At 39.2% G+C, this 16,805-nt stretch overlaps 1 protein-coding gene across 1 annotated transcript in view; it reads right to left on the bottom strand.

The window, feature by feature from the left end:
• Positions 1-5,817: 5,817 nt before the first annotated feature.
• The window catches only part of ngef (neuronal guanine nucleotide exchange factor), a 40,016-nt gene continuing 29,028 nt past the window's right edge, over positions 5,818-16,805 (bottom strand). Inside the window, exons 10-15 of the mRNA XM_050055824.1 lie at positions 16,548-16,637; positions 11,614-11,777; positions 11,082-11,240; positions 8,805-8,884; positions 8,611-8,715; positions 5,818-8,461 (exon numbers count right to left, since the gene is read on the bottom strand). Coding sequence (XP_049911781.1) covers positions 8,241-8,461; positions 8,611-8,715; positions 8,805-8,884; positions 11,082-11,240; positions 11,614-11,777; positions 16,548-16,637 — 819 coding nt within the window. The 3' untranslated portion in view covers positions 5,818-8,240. The remainder of the gene's footprint in view (positions 8,462-8,610; positions 8,716-8,804; positions 8,885-11,081; positions 11,241-11,613; positions 11,778-16,547; positions 16,638-16,805) is intronic.

The following is a 16,805-nucleotide window of genomic DNA, read 5'->3' as shown; positions in this document are numbered from 1 at the left end:
TGCTGTTGTCCCTGGTTTTATATGAGAAGAGGAAAAGATCGCTAGACACTAGGCTAATTTATACAATGTAAAACGCCATAGACTTGTGCTAATAACGTTAGCATGTTGTATTGGTGGGGGAAATGTGTCCAGATAAAGACAAGTGTTTGTCTGTGAATGCTGCGATTTATAGTGAAGCCAATTTGTGTACTTGTGTTTGNTTAGCATGTTGTATTGGTGGGGGAAATGTGTCCAGATAAAGACAAGTGTTTGTCTGTGAATGCTGCGATTTATAGTGAAGCCAATTTGTGTACTTGTGTTTGAAATTGTCTCTATTAAGCCATGTTTAATGTGTGTTTTGAATCAACTAAACTTTACAGCACTTAACACAGTCCTCCACCGCCGACAGCGCCGACCGCAGCGTTTTGGAGGTGTAACTGCAGAGTGACACAGACACACCACCGCAGAAGTAAAAATAACGTGCAGATTTTTTTTTCCACCACTAATTGATTAGTTGAAGATTATGTGCAACTTTAGTCGACCAAGATTTTCTTTGGTTGACTACAGCCCAAGTTTATAGAGTCCGTAAACAGATTTTGACACCCTGATAACTTTGCAACTGGGCAAGATGTAGTCTTGAAATTATCAATCAATCAATCAATTTTATTTATAAAGCCCAATATCACAAATCACAATTTGCCTCACAGGGCTTTACAGCATACAACATCCCTCTGTCCTTTGGACCCTCACAGTGGATAAGGAAAAACTCCCCCAAAAAAACCCTTTAACAGGGAAAAAAACAGGAAGAGCAACTGAGGAGGGATCCCTCTTCCAGGATGGACAGACGTGCAATAGATGTCGTATGTAAATTATATAGATATGTAGCCATGATCAAACTGAAGGCCAAGTTCGAAGATGGGTCTGGAGGAAGCAGGAAGTCGTGGGGTAGGAAGTAGGAAGGGGACAATTGATCCAATTAATCCTGCTTTACGGGATTCAATTTAAGTCATGGATCATTAAGTCATGGATCATTGTATTGTGGCTGGAGTGATCCCATCGCAAGATGGTCTCTAGTATTTCTATGTCTTGGATTCTCATTTTTACTGATCTTTCTTTCTTTCTGTCTTTCTTTCCTTTTTTTTTCACATTTTGTAGCATTGTTGGAGGGAGCCTGATAACACAAATGTCATTGCCACGAAGAACAGTTGGCTATATAAAGCATATGCAAATACGGAGGACCCCAGTGTATATCTTTGCTTTTTATTTATTATTAATGCATGGCTCCATTCATGATTAATCTTTGATTTTTCCAATTAATTCAGTCAAAGTTTTTAGTTAAATCATCTGAAAGTATTGTGTTGTGCAGCCTGTTGGCTGAGTGTATCATTGATCAATCAATCAATAAGTCAATCAATCAATCAATCAATCAATCAATTGTCACATGAAATCATATAAGATACAACTCCACTGAAACTTGATCACTTCACCTCCTTCAACCTGTGCATTGTAATTTATTTATTATTTAATTATTGGCCTCTTCTTACATTGTTGACTGCTCCTTTACATTTGTTAAAATCCATGTTAGTAAGCACTTCTTTTTCAAGGTAATCAATCCACCTTACAGGTGTGGCATATCAAGACGCTGATTAAAGAGCATCATTACAACACAGGTGTGCATTGGGATGGTCCCAATAAAAGGTAACTGCAGACTGAACTTGAAAAGTATATTTACTAGGATTTAACATGACTAGCACTACAGAAATGCATTTTCTGTTCACAGATATTCAAAGAATGAGTCAGTATCTGATGTGACACTCCTCTTCATTGGCTGTGTGAAGTTGTTGGATATTTGCGGGAATTGGAACATGCTGCCATACACACCGATCCAGAGCATCCCAAACATGCTCAGTGGATGACATGTCTGGTGGGGATGCAGACCATGGAAGAACCGCGATATTTTCAGCTTCCAGGAATTGTGTACAGATCCTTGCAGCATGGGGCCCTGTATTATCATACATACATTATCATTATCATACTGTAACATGAGGTCATAGTGGCAGATGAAAGACATGATGATGGATTCTCAGGATCTCTTCATGGTATCTGTTGGCATTAAAACTGCCATAATAAAATGCACGTGTGTTTGTTGCCCATAGTTTATGCCAGCCCTTACCATAACTCCACCTCCACCATGGGGCACTCTGTTCTCAACCTTAGCATTAGCAAACTGTTGGCACACACAACACCATCCAAAGTGCAGACACCATCAGAAGTGAGCAGTTGCCCACACAGTTTGTGCAGAAATTCTTTGGTTGTGCAAAACAGCTATTATATATATATATATATATATATATATATATATGTATATATAATCAGCTGTTTGGGTGGCTTATCTTAGGTGATCTTTCAGATGAAGATGAAGGGTGTGGAGGTCCTGAGCTGGGGTGGTTATATGTGCTCTTCGGTTGTGAGGCCAGTTGGATGTACTGCCAAATTAATGGAAACAACATTTGAGATGGCTTATGGTAGTGAAATGAACATTGAGTTCACAGACATGGTGGACATTCTTGCATTCAGCATGCCAATGAAACACTCCCTCAAAACTTGTGACATCTGTGTCATTGTATTGTGTGATCAGAGTGCACATTTTAGAGACACAAAGACACACCTGTGTAGTAATGATGCTGTTTAATCAGCATCTTCATATCAGGTGGATGGATTATCTTGGAAAAGGAGAAGTGCTCACTGACACGTATTTTAACAAATCTTTGAACAATAATTGAGAGAAACACGTCTGTTGAGTGCATAAAAAGTCTTAGATCACATGTCTGTGAAAATGGGAGCAAAAATAGAAGTGTTGCATTTAAAATTTTGTTCAGTCTAGTTAGTTGTGCTAGTTAGGAGCAGGTGATGTCATTATTCTAAGTCTTTGATACATAAAAAAAGTACATTTTTAATAATGATATTTAGTGGCATCTAGCACTGAGAGTTCAGATTGCAACCAGTTGAAAGTGTGTGGGAGAGCTATGCTAGCCCATACAAAAACGGGAAAGGCCCTATCTAGAGCTACTGTAGAAACATGGCAGACTCTGTGGAGGAGGACCCACTCTGTATGTAGATATAAATGGTTCATGCTATATAATATAGTTATACATATTATATTCAGTTTCTGCCAGTATATTGCCCCCCCCCCCCCCCCCCCCCAAAAAAAAATAAATAAAAAACATTACCCACTCTTGGCTTTTGGTTTCACACGGCACATNTATATTCAGTTTCTCCAATTTTTTTCCCCCCCCCCCCCCCCCCCCCCCCCAAAAAAAAATAAATAAAAAACATTACCCACTCTTGGCTTTTGGTTTCACACGGCACATGAACAGTGGTCTCCTGGATAAAAGTCCTGTGTTTGTTTGACCCATTCACCTTCCCTTCCTCCCACCCTATGGGGACTTTGGTGCTGTTTTTCTATGTCACCTGATCTTTCCTTTGCTCCCATCACAATTATTACAGCCACTCGAGGTTGTCACCTACCAATAAAAGTAAATATGGGTTTGTGTATTTGTGTAATTGCTGTGTGTACAGGAGGGCAGTCTTGAATTATAGGACCTTATAAACACAGGTCTATGCCCCTCTTGATCATGTCTAGTCAGATGAATTTGCCACAGTTGGACTCCAGATGCTTCAAGGATAATCAGAGTAAACAAGATGCACCTGAGTTCAATTTCCGAATGTCACCAAGACTTTGAATACTTATTATGCACTGCCTGCCCAAAACATATTCTAATCAATTTATAATAAACTGTATAAAACCATGAAGTACATGAAAAGTGAAATACTCTGAAAACCTTCTGAGCTATTGTATATTCTGCCTCACACAGTCCTTTTGCACTTAGGATAAGATGGGACACTCAGAAATTTGTGCTCATCATTGCACTTGTGCTCAAAAATAGGCCCAGTGTGTGATTTATTATAGCTTTAAGTGCCTCCTGTAGCTTTTTTTTTAACATCACCACATTTGCAACATGCATTACCTTTATGTACTATTTTTTCTAAGTTTGGTTCAGCTAAATTCTCTTGACCTCCATCAGTCATAGGCACAGTCACCCCCCACTGGCCCTGATGGCAAAATCGTTCACACGCCTCGCGATTTGCAGGTTCCAAATGCAAGGTGCACGGCACTGCCTTTTTTTTTTTTTTTTTTTTTTTAAATTGAATAAAAAAACTTGCTGCCCTTTTTATTGGTGCCAGTCAACCACCCCATCACCTCCTTACCCTAAACTTCTTGTGTAATCAATCTACCGTTTATTTGACAGCAAATAAATCAACTGATTACATTGTATTCTATTGGACTGTCTTAACGCACGAGCAACACAATGTGACGCAGTGTGATGCAGTGGACTGTTTGGAGCTGAAATTTTGTCAGACGCCCCATTTCTATTTTTATTCTGTTGCTTGTGTTGGAAGCAATGCAGTGGACAAGAGCTGCAGTGGACAAGGAACGGCTGATTCACAAGGTTTAAATGAGGAATTACCTTGAGGATACCTTCTTATTTCATGACAAAAACCTACATAAGTTGGCATCTGGCTGCAGGGAGTTCGCCAGGAAGATTAACTTTTCTGTTAAGAATTGTGTGGGATGCTAGCAAGCCAGCTTATTTTACAAAGTGGAGATAGTATTATTACCTCTGCCAAGGAGGTTATGTTTTCGCCGGCGTTGGTCTGTTTGTCTGCAAAATAACTCAAAAAGTTCTAAACAGATTTTGATGAAATTTTCAGGAAAGGTTGATAATGGAAGAAGGAAAATTTTGGTGGTGATCAGTTGAAGCGAAGTGGATAAAATAATAAAATGGCAGGAAATCCGAGCTGCTTGGCGGAGGTCTGCGCTCTCTGAGTGCTCTAGTGATATAGTATGGTACCTACAACAATATCTAAAAGGTGGCTGCAGTTGTATCGTTGTGAATATGAATAATAAGGAAGTAGTACTCATTCATCTTTTCAGTGGTTACTCTGAGCGCACACCTGCTAGGTAAGTGATTTGTTTACATAATGTGACAGAGTTCTATATTTAACAGATCCAGTGTGGACAGAGAGCGTCCGATGTAATGTGATGCTGCGCAACAGTCTGACACTCCATTTAGAACTTGGTGATAGAAGGCTTGTTTCCAGTTAATGTTTTGTTCCTTACAATCATCATCGGTACAGGTACAGTGTAATAGAATCCCTGTAATGGCTTTTGGTTTTGGTGTGCCACCCCAAAAAATATAAGTGGCCCCATGTGGCAACCATGTGAAAAATTAGTTGGGGCACCTCTGCTTATATGTAGGCCTATATTGACTTCCCTGACTGTTGTAACACCTGCATGTATAACAAAGCAGAACCCTAGCTGACTGTAGCCCTAGTTTCTGCCCATCACACAAAGCTGCTGGTTGTGTTTTCCTTAACAAGCCTGATAAAAACTATGTCGTACATGAAGAGGATTTATTCCTCTTCAGTGGCAGTAAACGCAACACATGGGCCATCTGGTAACTGTGCTGTATAGCTTAGTAAAAAAGTGACACACAAACTGCAGAAATAATAGTCACCAACAATAAAAATATACAGGCCCACAAAGATACTAGAATTTATAGCCATGGACTCGGGGAGGGGCCCATACAGAATGCCTATGTACAGTGTCCAGAATTTTGTGCTACACTCTGATACAGACTGTGAATGTAAATATTGCAATGGGAGGTGGTGATTACCATAAACCTTGTGAAACTCCTTGCTTACATTGGTGTCAAAGAAAATAACAAAAATAAAAATAAAATAAAATAACCAGTAAATTAACATCAGCAGCACATCTCTGATTAATGCTTTTTTATGAACAATAATTTACATCTTACAAAATGAAATAACAATTATTCAGTAATTATTAGCTTGAACATCAAATGTTTGCATTACTGTACATATACTGCATTTAAAGACACACAGAATTTACAATCATGCTGATCCATAGTTGCTCATAGTGCTGATACATTCTATACATTTACAACATATTGCAGTTATTTGGCATTAAATTGCTTTTACAGGATTCATCCCTTGTTTGTGTGTGTGTGTGTGTGTGTGTGTGTGTGTGTGTGTGTGTGTGTGTGTGTGTGTACTCCTGATATATTGACAGTCTTGGAGTGATATTCAACACAAATGTATCTTTTGAGCTGCATTAAACACTGTACACTTAGAAGATGACTGTTGGTGTGTAGGTTGTTTTTTGACAGAAAACAGACTGCGGTCAGCTTGGATTCATGGCAAGTAGACAAGTAGGAGAACTGTGTGCTAGTTACCTTGTTACAACTTGATGGTTCATGTGCAATGCTCATGGTGGCGCTGGGTCTCCAAACCTGTAAAGATGCTTCTTGTGTATCACCATTCAGTCACATCTACGGTCAGTGACATTATTACTACCCTACTATTGTAAATGACTTTACTTGACGTTGCAGGGGCAGAGAGATCCTTTTTAAAGTTAAAACAAATTAAAAACTACTTGCACCATGGCAGAGGAGAGACTGAATGGACTACGTATTCTGTCAGTATGGAAACATCGAAGTCCGTCAGACGCTGTTAAAGTAAGAGTAGGTAAGTCAGCTACAGGTTTGTTTTGGTAGAGTGTGTGTTTTGATCAGCTGCCCTGCTAACCTGTTGTGCAGTAATGTATGTTGCGTGATTTTTGGTCTCTGCTAGCTGTCTTATACTATTTTTGATAGTTGTATACAAAATTTAATAAATAATACACTGTGGTGGTGTTTATGTTTATGGGTCCCGTCATTAGTAGCTGACCCCACTGATTTCTTCCTAATAGTTTTGTGGCCGCTGTAAAAACTTGTCACTGTCGGAATCCATTGTTGTAACCACTAGGAAGCAAAGCTGACTACTGTCGTTGTTCTCTATGATGAAGCAACCTTTTACAGCCTGCAATCAAGTCTGGCTGTTGTCAGTGTTTCATACTCAAAAGATTCTGGGTGGAGTATCACTTCAGTTGACTCACTTATTGGAATATTCATAGACACAGAATTCTTAAATAATCATCGCTAATTTTCACACAATACTATTTTATTAGACACTTGTATGATGGTCCTGAAAGCGCAATGGACTGCATGTATTTTGTTGTGTTTTTGTTGTTTTGCAAAATTCATTATTTTTTTAACGTGGACTAGGAAAGTGACTAATGAAGACAACAATTTTTTAAATTAGTCCAGATCGCTGCAGCAACAGCGGCAAAACAGGCTGCAATATAATCCCTGCACACAAATGTGCACCGTCAATTTATATCCATTAAAATTGCTTGTTTTTGCTACTGATGGGCTCAGATTCTTAATGTAAGGGTCTGACAACATTATGGAGAGGACCCTAAAGAGAAATCAAACCTTTAAAAAAATTAATTAAAAAGATTGGACATGTTTTTAAACATGTTTTTCAATCAGATTTTACATAATAAAAACACAAAAGATTTTTGAATGGAGAAGCATAAACAAAATATTCCTTAAAACTCCCTAAGTTATTTGATTTATGTACATTATTTAATTTTTGAGATATACTCATTTTCATCAGCAGAGTGAAAAGGCATTCATTTGTTCCTCTGGTGCTACGTTGCGTATGGTGGAAAAGAACACTTTCAATGGACATAAACTGATGGAGCATAATTGCCCATAGGCATTACACTGCAGTCTGTTTTACCGCTGCTGCTGGAAAACCATCTCTTGATATTGCAGTACATTGAGCTCTTGGGGCCACTATACTTGACAGTTTGTGTTGTGGGTGTAGGCTATAATCAGTGTTGAAAGGTATTTTACAATGAAATGAACATTAAAATTTTTAAAACTTGCCCATGCAGCTGACAGATGTTTACAGTACCTTTACAAGACCTTTTAGGTTTCTTGCCATCCCCACACACAGCTCCTAATCAAGCCCAGAGTTTTGCTCCATGCATTACATGCGACAGTGTGTGGGCCTGCAAAACACCCTCAGCACACCTTTATATGAGACATGCAGCATCGCTTGTACAAAGTTATTGACTCAAGCGTTTTGTCCCAGATCACTGGGTCCAAAAATGTGGATTTCTAAAACCACCAACTGCTAAGTGAAAATCAAAAGGACAAGATGTTATTGTATGGAATTTAAGTCACATGTATCCTGATTATGTCTTTTAGTGCATATGGCCCTGAAGGGTGATATTCATCACTGTTACTGCTTCACTGCTTTACTTCACTGCTCTCCTCCATTTGAACAATTCAAGGATTGGAGAAATTGGAGGCCCTTGGGGTGCGCCTCCCCACCCTTACACCAATCCTGGCTCCAGGTTGCGGGCCTCCACCACCTTCCTGGGCTTGCTGGATCCTAAAGGCCTCTCTCAGGTTCTGAGCTCGGACCTCCTTGCTCTGGATTTCCTCTACTACTCGACTAGGGAACCAGCCCCTTTCACCATCATGGAGTCTTTCACCCATCATCCAGCCTGGAATACAGAAGACACAGAAAGACCAGAGGTGACATGAAGATGGAAAGAGAAAACAATGCATAAGACAAAGTATTTCATTTAGAACATTTTTTTTACAAGCACCAGCCTTAAAGGGGATATAAAAGCAGATTTGTGCCTCCACACACCATCGTCTGTTCTCTCAAGGAGGTTCAAAACATCAGCCATCTCAATGGAGAGTTCATCTGGCTCCTGAGAAGAGTATGACTGGATACACTGGACCTGTGGAGAGTCTGATAAATATCACAGATAGGTTGAGTTTGTATCTCCATGTCTGCATGTTAAGGACAGTGCACAATGTTGGTGTGATATTCTGTCTCACCTGGTTGGTGGGCACTAGTAGACATAAAGCGTGTGCGCCGGTTAGGAGTGAGAGCACACATCCATCGAAGCTTATCACTCCTGTACACATGATGCCATCAATAAGTGACCACTTAAAGGTAAATACATTTTTCATAAACTGAGTTACTGTTTGGAATGTTCATTATTTTATGACAGGGCCAACAATTTAGACCGACAGGTTGAATACAAATCCACAATTTAACACTTTCTATATTTTTTTTTTGTCAACAAAACCCAATAATTAAGTGACCTTGACCTTATTAACAGGTTTTTTTTCACTTCATATCCAAAGCCCGATGTCTCATTATTTTATAAAGCTCCACTGGTGTCCAAAAACTATTAAAAACATCATGGTCACAGATTACCAGTTACCAGGATTTCCCCTAAGATTGTCAGGAGGGGTGAATCAGGGATGAATCAGTTTAAAAATCCTGTAGTCTAAGCACGTTTTTAAAGTCCAATGTGTTGAATTTAGTGGCATCTAGTGGTGAGTTTGCAGATTGCAACCAGCTGAAATGCATGTGCCAAGCTTGAAGGAGAACTAAAATGGCCAACATGAAAACACAAAAAACATTAATGGCCCTGTCTAGTGCCAGTGTTTGGTTTTTCCATTCTGGGCTACTGTAGAAAGAACATGGTTCCACATGTACATATAAATGGCTCATTCCAAGGTAAGCAAAACACAGCAATTCTTATTTTCAGGTGATTTCACACTAATGAAAACATATTATGAATATTATATTCCATTTTTACCCACATAGCCACCTAAATCCTAAAAACTGGACCTTTAAAAATATAATATAATGTAATATAATATAATATAATATAATATAATATAATATAATATAATATAATATACTATAATATGTGTGTTTTCTTTAGTTTATAATCACCTGAAAACAAGAACTGTTCTATCAACAGAGGGGATGGATTCATGTTTCGCCATCTTGCACTGCCATGTTTCTACAGTCGCCCAGAATGGACAAAACCGAACACTGGCTCAAGATAGGGCCATTTACGTTTTTGCATCGGACACTGTAGTTAGACGCCCGTCTGCAACAAGTAGCATCAGAGCTTCACTGTTTTGTAACGTGAAACTACTTAATTCAGTGTTTTTACCCATTTAAACCACCTGGTCTGTTTGTTTTGAAGAGAAAGAGACCTCTGCTCCTGTTGAAAACCTGAACATCTCGCTCTTAAATAATCAGAGAAGAAAGATGAGCACACATTAGCTTGTGTCAGGCAAGCCGCTCATACCGATATGCCAAACAGCGTTAGAGATACAGTAATTTGTAAAGTGAAACTGCGTTATTTAGTGTTTATACCAGTTTAAATTACCGGGTCTGTTTGTTTTGGAAGGGAAGAGACCTCTGCGGATAAATTGGCCCCAGTTAAAAATCTTAGTAATGTAAGGATCAGAAAAGGGTAAGCACACATTAAGTTATCAAAGAAAAAGCAGGAGCACACAATAGTATGAGATGGGTGAGCCGTCCATCTCATACTATTGTGTGCTCCTGCCAACAGCTCCAGCTCCTGCCAAACAGCATCGGAGATATACTGATTTGTGACGTGAAACTGCTTTATCTAGTGTTTTTAGCGGTTTTAGACAACTGGACCAGTTGTTTTGGAGAGGAAGTGACTTCTGTGGATAATTTGGCTCCTTGTAAAAACCTCTTAAATGTCTGGATCTTTAAGTGTCACAGAAAAAAAGATGAGCACACATTAACAAGTGGTGGACAAGCTGCCCACATTGGCATACCTAACAGCATCGGAGATACAACAATTTGTAACGTGAAACTGCTTTATTCAGTATTTTTAGTGGTTTTAGTGACCTGGTCCATTTGTTCTGGAGACGAAGAGACCTCTATGGATAATTTGCCTCCACCTGAAGAATGAGCACTAAAGGAATCCTAATCTGATGAAGTTTGAGCTGGTTGCAATCTGCCACGAGACACCACTCAATCCCCCTAACTCTTACATACTTCACCTTTAAGTACACTTTTATGTATAACCCTTATTTTTTTTATTTATTTATTTTTTAATATACTTTATTAATCCCCCTGAGGGGAAATTCAATGTTTTCACTCTTGCTTGTCAAGTACACACAGGTCCGAAAGACACACAAACAGGACCTATACATGCACAAAGTGGAGAGATGTCAGAGTGAGGGGGCTGCCCTTTTCTCTCATTATCCTCACCCACATGTCACTCACTGCTGCTCAGTGGACACCGAGTTAATTCTGTGTCAGATACTTACATACTGGAGGTCTTGAGCATGTAGCTGACTGGACGCTCCTCCTGGTTCTCCAGCAGCTTAAGATTAAAGACATTGGCCAGAAGCTGGCCCTGGTCTTCAAGATCTTCAGTCCTCAACATGGCGCGTGTGCATGAGTCGAGAACCTGGAACTTGTCCCCACTGACAACAAGATGATGCAATTAACATTTGCTGAGTCAGTGCAACAATCGACTTTCATATGTAAACATACACTCAATTTGTGGTGCTGTTGAATTGTATTGTGTCATACTGAAAGTTTATTCTATTCATATCAACGAGAGCAAGCTAAATAACAGAAAACCTCTTTGTATAAAGCAATAGTTACACAACACTACAAACTACACTCTTCATAATGATCATGCAGTTGAACACCTCTCTAGAACAGTTTCATTTTTAAGTGTAGGACCGTTGTATTAGTTTTGACTAGATGGACATATCAAATTGGAGAATGAGTGTTAAAACACAAGTATTTCACAGTGAGAATATACAAATATTCAATATACAAAATGCTTACCTAGAGCTGCGCTTAGTGACCAGCAGCAGATTGTTAAAAAGGAACAAGTAGACTGGTTGGTAGAGCTTACGACTCCGCATGGTCCTAGTGCTCTTAGGTCCAGCCATTAGCTGCACTTCACCCTTCTTTAGTAACCAACGCGAGTGGGAAATGATGGGTACGGACTACAAAGGACAAAAGATAGGGATTTAAAGGTAAGAATTACTGTAATGTTTTCAGATTTCACCCTCCCGTTAAATCTTCCTGTGGCTATTTTCCCACAAGTGAATAGAGTTAGCATGGTTTGTTAACATGCTGTTGTTGTGGCCTTCATTAGCTGTTGACATATGTGGAAAATATTTTAATCAGAAAGACCCAACATAACTTAATAATAAACCTTTGGGATGGTACTCTAATTTAATAAGAATGAGGACCAACTCAGCAATCCTCAGTGAATTTCACAGGGATTAGTTTGTTGATTTTATTTTCTAATTATTCTGTACATTCTGAGAGTCTGTGAAAAACTGAAAACACGAGCCACAATCACATTTTATCAAAGATAATGCACATGATGGTCACAGTTAGACAGTCTAGCACTATGGCTGCTATTAGTAACACAGCAATAACACACTACTCTTGTGCTTAGGCCTATATGTTTTTCTGCCTCTCTCTCTGCGACAAACCTAATTAGTAAACTTTTTGTGATATTTTTGGAAATCATGTAATATGAATGGAGACTTCAGTAAGACTTGCTTTGTTATCATTAACAATGACAGCATACAGTCTGTGTGACTCTTTACCAATAATTGTACAATAACAGCCCATTCTCATTCCCAAGTTGTCAAACACCACTGCTTTGTTAGTGATTTTGGTGTCAGACACCGATGCAAAAATGCACCTTTTGCAGCAGTACAATATACTACCAGTTCAGGGGGATCCAACAAACACCAGACTTTCACCCGGGAGGTAGCTGTTTCCTTCCCATGTGAATGTTGAGCCAAAATCATGAACCATATGCTTTCGTTGCACAAGGAAATGAACGTAAATACAAAGTGTTTTGTCAACCCAGTCTCACTCTGAAGTCATCGAATACCAGCGCTTGGGCAGTGACTAGCAGCATCAGACATTGACGAAAAAAGCTGTCCTTTTATGTCAGCATGATACGAGGCCAGTCGTCGTTATTGTGTAACATCGCCTGGCAGCATCGGGGGAAATGCAGTGGGACAACATTAGTTAAAAAGGTGAAAGTCCAAGTAGGGTAGGTGGGAAGGGTGGTTCAATGACCACCAAATTTCACCTAGGAGGCTGGTGTCCACTTCCTGTATCAATGTAAAACTAAACCCTGTACATTTTTCCTAAACCCAGCCACGTGCATGTGTTGGGTAAATGTAACCATGTGCATTTGTTGTTGAAGGAAAAAAATGTCAATCCGCGGTGTTGCACCAACGTAGTGTGTTCATTTTGAAAGAAACTTTTTGCAAACTGTACATTTCATGTAAAAACTGAAGTGTATTTTGAAAACAGACAATGCATGTAACAGGCATAACTTGAATGTCAACAACCAACACCTTGGGTACCTTGCACGTCATACATTGACGTGGCAAGTCCATGACCACACGTCGATATGTGATGAGGTTTGAATGAGAATGTGTTGGTTTTACTGAGGTTCTAAGTTTATTTTAAAAGACACAATGCATCTAATGAGTAAAAAATATACATTTCCTGTAAAAGCAGAAATGTGTTTTGAAAAGACACAATGCATTTAACAGGGGGAAGGTGACTTGGTGTCCCAGAATATTAACAATAGACGCAGGAGGATACCTACAGTAGCATGTAATATGTAGATGTGATAGTCCACCAACCAAGGGGAGATATTTGATGAGTTTGGATGAGAACGCATTGATAATAAAGATGGACGACATGACAGTTCCCTAAAAGTGAAGCCAAAACAACTTGATCGCCCACTGGTGGCTAAGTGTAATAAAGGTTATGAACGCCGCCCCCCCTCCAGGTTAAACTGAGGGGACATGGGCCAAAGGAAACATCAGATTTTTTTTTCTCTAAGATGGTAGTTCCTGTCACGCTGCTGTTTGTTCAAGTGTTTGTTGTACTGATGAATTTGGTTTTAATTAGTTATTTGATACAATAAAAAGGGGGTTAATGTCATGATTGACAGCTGTGTGTGCCAACCAGTGTGGTCATGATCAATGGCACCTTTCTTACCAAATGGCAATTGGTAAGGTATATGGGCAGAAATTCAATACCAGAGATCGCTACTAGACTCTGGTGCAACAGAATGTCACCAGCGCAAGTTGGCAGCGGCCCTATCTGCGATATTTTGGCCTAATTTTTGTACCGTGGGAGGAAGCGGAGATGCGGAGTCCATCTTTTTATGCAGTCTTTGGTCTTTACCAAACAGCACCACAACCCTCTCAGATGACTTATGAGTACTACAACAATTAGTACAGTTTTTCTTTTTTTCTTTAACGTGACATATCCTTTCATCAACCAATCAGCTTAGCGTGATTCATTTTTGTCTGTTCTACTTACAAACCACCAACATGTGCCATCTAGGTTATAGATTTTTACTTGTTTTTTTGTACAACCGCTTATTAAGTACACCTTTTTTTACTCAGAGATCTGTTTTTTGCCTTTTTGCATCAGATATTGATGGACAGATGATAGTAGGGAGGCAGGCAGCAGATGAGTTGAGAGAGGGGTATGATGTGTAACAAAGGCCCACCACTGAGGATGTTTGCCATATTTTTCTGTCCCCCTTTCTGTGTGTTTAGCCCCTTGAGTCTTTTTTTTGAAACCTCTATCCTGCATGTTCTTTTAATGTGCCCCACCCTTCCACAGTTATGACACTTCTCCCTGGCAAACCTGTCGCTTCTTGCCACATGGCTTGCCCTGCCACTTCTGTAGCATTTCCTTGTTTCTGTCTAGACTTGTCAAGACTGTCAAGACTGTCATATTGTTCACAGTTTCTTTCGTGCTGGGTAAATCCGCTGTCTCTACTTGCTTCCGATATGGCCTATGCAACCTTCAGAGCTTTTCCAACAGTCACTCCGTCAGTCTGAAAGTATAGTTTCCACTCTATTCTGTTCTCATTTATTACATTACTTAGTCAGTACCCTGTGCAAGCTTTCTCAGCTCTGCCACATATACAATCACACTTTCTTCAGGCTTGCTCTTTCTGGAGATAAATTTCCGATGCTGCATTTTTTTTCCCACTAGGTTTTGGGTAAAGAAATGAAATGATATTCTATCTTCAGGTCTGTTGGAACTCAGAAGGTTCCTCATCAGTTTATAAGTCTGGGCACTCACACAATCAGTAACACAGATCTTTTGTTTTCTTTGACATCAATGCCAACATGGCACAGACATGGTGCAGAATTTCACAGTATACTTCTTTGGTGACTTGCTATTACAATGTTTTACCAATCTGCTGTGCAGCAATGGTTCTTTTTCTTTGTGAAAGAGAGCGCCCAGCTTCCTCCAAGCATGCAGTGTTAGGCCTGTAGGTCCACTAGTTGGTCACTAGTTGATTGACATAAATGGTGTTCTTTTGCCTTTATAATAATTAATGCCACCAAATAACAAACTAAGGCCATCAGGCTGTGAACCAATAGATTTATGCATATTTATCTTTGTTGCATTGCTGTGTTGCATAAAATATGACCAATGTCTTTTGATTGTAGCTTAAATTATACTTTAAAAACAAATCAATTTCCCAGGATTCCTGGGATTGTGTGCCTCTGTTCTTAGGACAGAAAATGTCTAATTTGTGGGAAAAATCTTATGCCCAGTCAGTACCACATTTCACAGAAGTTGTGTCAGCCTAGCTTCATTTCATTTGCTAAGCTAGCGTGATGCACAATGTCCATGACAAACTTTTTCTTGGTTTATCCTTGTCGCCATATGTGATAGCTTCAGATATCATTTAATATGTGCAGAGTCAGACTTGCTTTAGTACTGACAACACAGTTTGCTTACATTTCAAATGCCAAAGCAGATACCACATCCACTTCAAAATATTGTTGATTTGGAAGTCTGTGCCATGGCATATACAACTTGCAGGATGACAGCCGACAACATAGTCAAGCAAATATATGGAATGGAACCTCTCATTCACACTTCTTCCATGTTGAAGAATTAGGGTGGAAAACTATATGTGGCAAAATAATCAAGTAAATTAGCCTTTAGCCCAAGAAAAAAACAAAACAAAAAAACTTTGTTATCCTTTGAGCAATACAATATTGCAGCTGTCCTTTTGGCTCTAAGACCCTACATAATGATGGACATTATTTCCAAGCAATAATCAGGAGTTTATAGTTATGCAGTACAACATGAACTCTACACATCCCTCTTGTTAGCAGTTACACACCTTGCCATGGCATATTTAATTGGTCTTGTTTATGTGAGTGTATCTACCATTGACTAATAATTCAAATACTAGTGAAATGTGATGTGTGAAATATAATGATGTGCAATACTTATATAAGTACAGTGCACATTAGATTGTGGGATATACAGTAGATAGCTGCAGGGGATAAAGCACATGTCCATAACAGGTCAAGAGAAAGCCACATTTCTCAGCTTAATTTCTCAAACCTTTGGAATGGGGCAGACTTATTTACTTATGATGTATTCAGTCTTGAAATCCAGACTTGAAGAAGGTGGCCTCTGAACTGGCACACAGCTGTAGTCTGAACAAATCCTTTTAATCCTGAACACCATTTTTGTATTGTATTGCATTGACTGATTATTACTAATTGATTGCCGTGTCCCTCTCCTTTTGCTTTGTTACAGCCACATCAACAAGCCTTCATATTATATAAAATGTGTGTGGGCAAAGAAAAAACCTAATCACAAAATCTGCAATGTGCCATCATGAAAACAATACTTTGTGACTCCATCATGTTGTAAATGCAAAACAATAAGATGTAATTTACCTTGGATTTAAACTCCAGTGTTTTCTCGATGCTGATAAGCTCCTCAGTGCGACTCATTTTTCGCACCCCCTCGTTACACTCTTTCACAATCTGAGAATGACACAAACATACACCATCAATGAATAACCTTAAAACATCATATGATATTGTTTTTTCTTCTTCTGTACCACAGTAGCCAGAACTATAACTATAATATTATTACTTTCAATAATGTTGTTGTAAGCTACTGTTATTACCTGCATCTCTCTCTCTGTCTCT

The sequence above is a fragment of the Epinephelus moara genome, chromosome 2 (assembly GCF_006386435.1).
Source record: "Epinephelus moara isolate mb chromosome 2, YSFRI_EMoa_1.0, whole genome shotgun sequence".
Lineage (NCBI taxonomy): Eukaryota > Metazoa > Chordata > Actinopteri > Perciformes > Serranidae > Epinephelus > Epinephelus moara.
This window is presented reverse-complemented; position numbering and strand designations above follow the sequence as displayed.